The 2,019-nt window shown below is 34.1% G+C and overlaps 1 protein-coding gene and 1 long non-coding RNA gene across 2 annotated transcripts in view; one reads left to right on the top strand and one right to left on the bottom strand.

Annotated features, from left to right (window-relative positions):
- Positions 1-978, bottom strand: part of LOC104106114 (uncharacterized) — a 2,142-nt gene extending 1,164 nt beyond the window's left edge. Inside the window, exon 1 of the long non-coding RNA XR_688499.3 lies at positions 849-978. This is a non-coding gene — a long non-coding RNA (uncharacterized lncRNA). The remainder of the gene's footprint in view (positions 1-848) is intronic.
- The window catches only part of LOC104106119 (protein WALLS ARE THIN 1-like), a 4,100-nt gene extending 2,549 nt beyond the window's left edge, over positions 1-1,551 (top strand). Inside the window, exons 5-6 of the mRNA XM_009614598.4 lie at positions 282-433; positions 978-1,551. Of these exons, the coding sequence (XP_009612893.1) occupies positions 282-433; positions 978-1,182 (357 nt within the window). The 3' untranslated portion in view covers positions 1,183-1,551. The remainder of the gene's footprint in view (positions 1-281; positions 434-977) is intronic.
- The last annotated feature ends 468 nt before the right edge of the window (positions 1,552-2,019 follow it).

Genomic DNA, 2,019 nt, shown 5'->3' with positions numbered 1-2,019 from the left:
TCATCACAAGTTTTAAAAGAATTATAGCCACACAAATATTATGACTTGTTTAGAATCATAAATTTTAAAAGTTTTCGTTTCTTTCTTAAACTCTGTATCCAGTTAAATAGGTTCACAAACATAAATAGAAATTATTGTACAACCCGACAGAAAATAATAATAATAGGGTGGCCATATGGTTAGAAGTTACAGAAAATGAAAAGACATTAATTAGTCATTCCGTATTTTTTGGAGAAATTGAGGATGAAATTAATTTAATTGCAAAGAAATGATAAATGCAGGGAGTGGTGGCATCTGGGATAGCATTTGCTGTACAGATATGGTGTATTGACAGAGGGGGCCCAGTCTTCGTTGCTGTGTACCAACCTGTTCAGACTCTTGTTGTTGCCATTATGGCTTCCGTCGCTCTCGGCGAGGAGTTTTACTTGGGAGGGTACCTATTTATCTTTCTCTCTTATTTAACGCACAACTCTCCACTTGAATTATTTATATAGTTAAAATATTTTACACTGAGCTAAATTCTAATACCTAAACGATATATTGTACAAATTTGCACATATTAATTTAAAGTTCTGGATTCATCTCCAGAGTCTAGACCCAAATGGTTTCCACCTAATCCCCGTAAAAACAAAAACAAACAAGCAGTTTTTTCATAATCTTCTTTTCTGTTCCAAGGTTATATTCTTTCCTCAACCATGCACTGACCCTACAATTATTAATGCACATTCCTTAATTTACCTCCATGACAAATGTTTGGAACATGGGTCATGCATGTTGTTGATGCAAACTTTGATTATCACATATTATAACGATTCTCCAATTAAGGACTACCCAAAAAACATACTTACTCCGTAGTAATAAAAGCGAGTCCAGCATATTCCTCTATCAATGATTGTGCAGGATCAAAACAATTGGCTAAATTCCGTAAAATCATTTCACTAATAGCTTCTTTTTCCACATCACTTGTGATTGTGCAGGATCATTGGAGCAGTGTTGATCATTGCAGGATTGTACTTGGTGCTATGGGGCAAAAATGAAGAATCCAAGTTTGCCAAAGCAGCAGCTGTAATCCAGTCCCCAGCAGATCATATTAACAACACTAGTACTAGGACAGCCAGCCACATCAAGTCCTCTTTGGCTCAGCCACTGCTTGCTCACTCAACTGATCAAACTGCAGCTTGACCAGCAAAAACCTACTAGTAACTCTAAACGACAAGAGTTTTCAGGATACCAGAAAAGGAAAAGTTTTCAGAAAACAGCAAAAAAGGCTTTTGGTGTGTTTATCAAAGTTCTTTTTCTTTTCCATTTAGGTCCTTGTTTTTTGCCTTCTTTTTTAGTAGCTTTACTTTCACTTGGGAAGAGTGGCTTAAAGCCAGGGATGAGAGGGATGGTGGAGGGAGAAAAACAAAGAGAAAAGAAAAACAGGGGTGTGATGATTGCTGTAATATTTTTGATGTGGGGTCTCTGTATGCAAATCCCAAAGTTGGTTTTCTTATTTCAAATGTTATGGGTGAAATGAAATAGAATACAATTCATTTGGTTTTACTTTAATTGATTTTTGGATTTTCACGTATATTAAATTTTTTATCTTTTAGCATTAATTCATAATAAAATTAATCATATTAATTTTAATTTATTCATTGAAATATAATAAATATTTCTAGGCTCTTTACTTCAAGAACAATTTAAAAAAATAAAAGTTAATTTTTTCTTTATGTTTGAAAAAATCAAATATTATGGACCGTAAAAAAAAGTCAAAAAATTAATTAAAGTGAATCGAAGAGTATATGATACTAATTTTCAAAGTTTCTATAGAATGGTAATTGGTGGACCCTAAGATTGCAAAATGATAATTACATATTGCTAAGGGAAAGGGGCAGCGCGCAAGTTGATAATTACACATAACATCATCACAAAACTCTTTCGGTATTCTGCTGGCTGGCATGGCAAGAAATCGTGCCAAATCGTCACTCATCACATATTCTTTGAAGCATAGCGTGAACTTTTGGAAGGCACCAT

Source organism: Nicotiana tomentosiformis, chromosome 11 (genome assembly GCF_000390325.3).
Source record: "Nicotiana tomentosiformis chromosome 11, ASM39032v3, whole genome shotgun sequence".
NCBI classification, from domain to species: domain Eukaryota; kingdom Viridiplantae; phylum Streptophyta; class Magnoliopsida; order Solanales; family Solanaceae; genus Nicotiana; species Nicotiana tomentosiformis.
The sequence above is the reverse complement of the archived record's forward strand: the minus strand, read 5'-3'. Positions and strand labels throughout refer to the sequence as shown.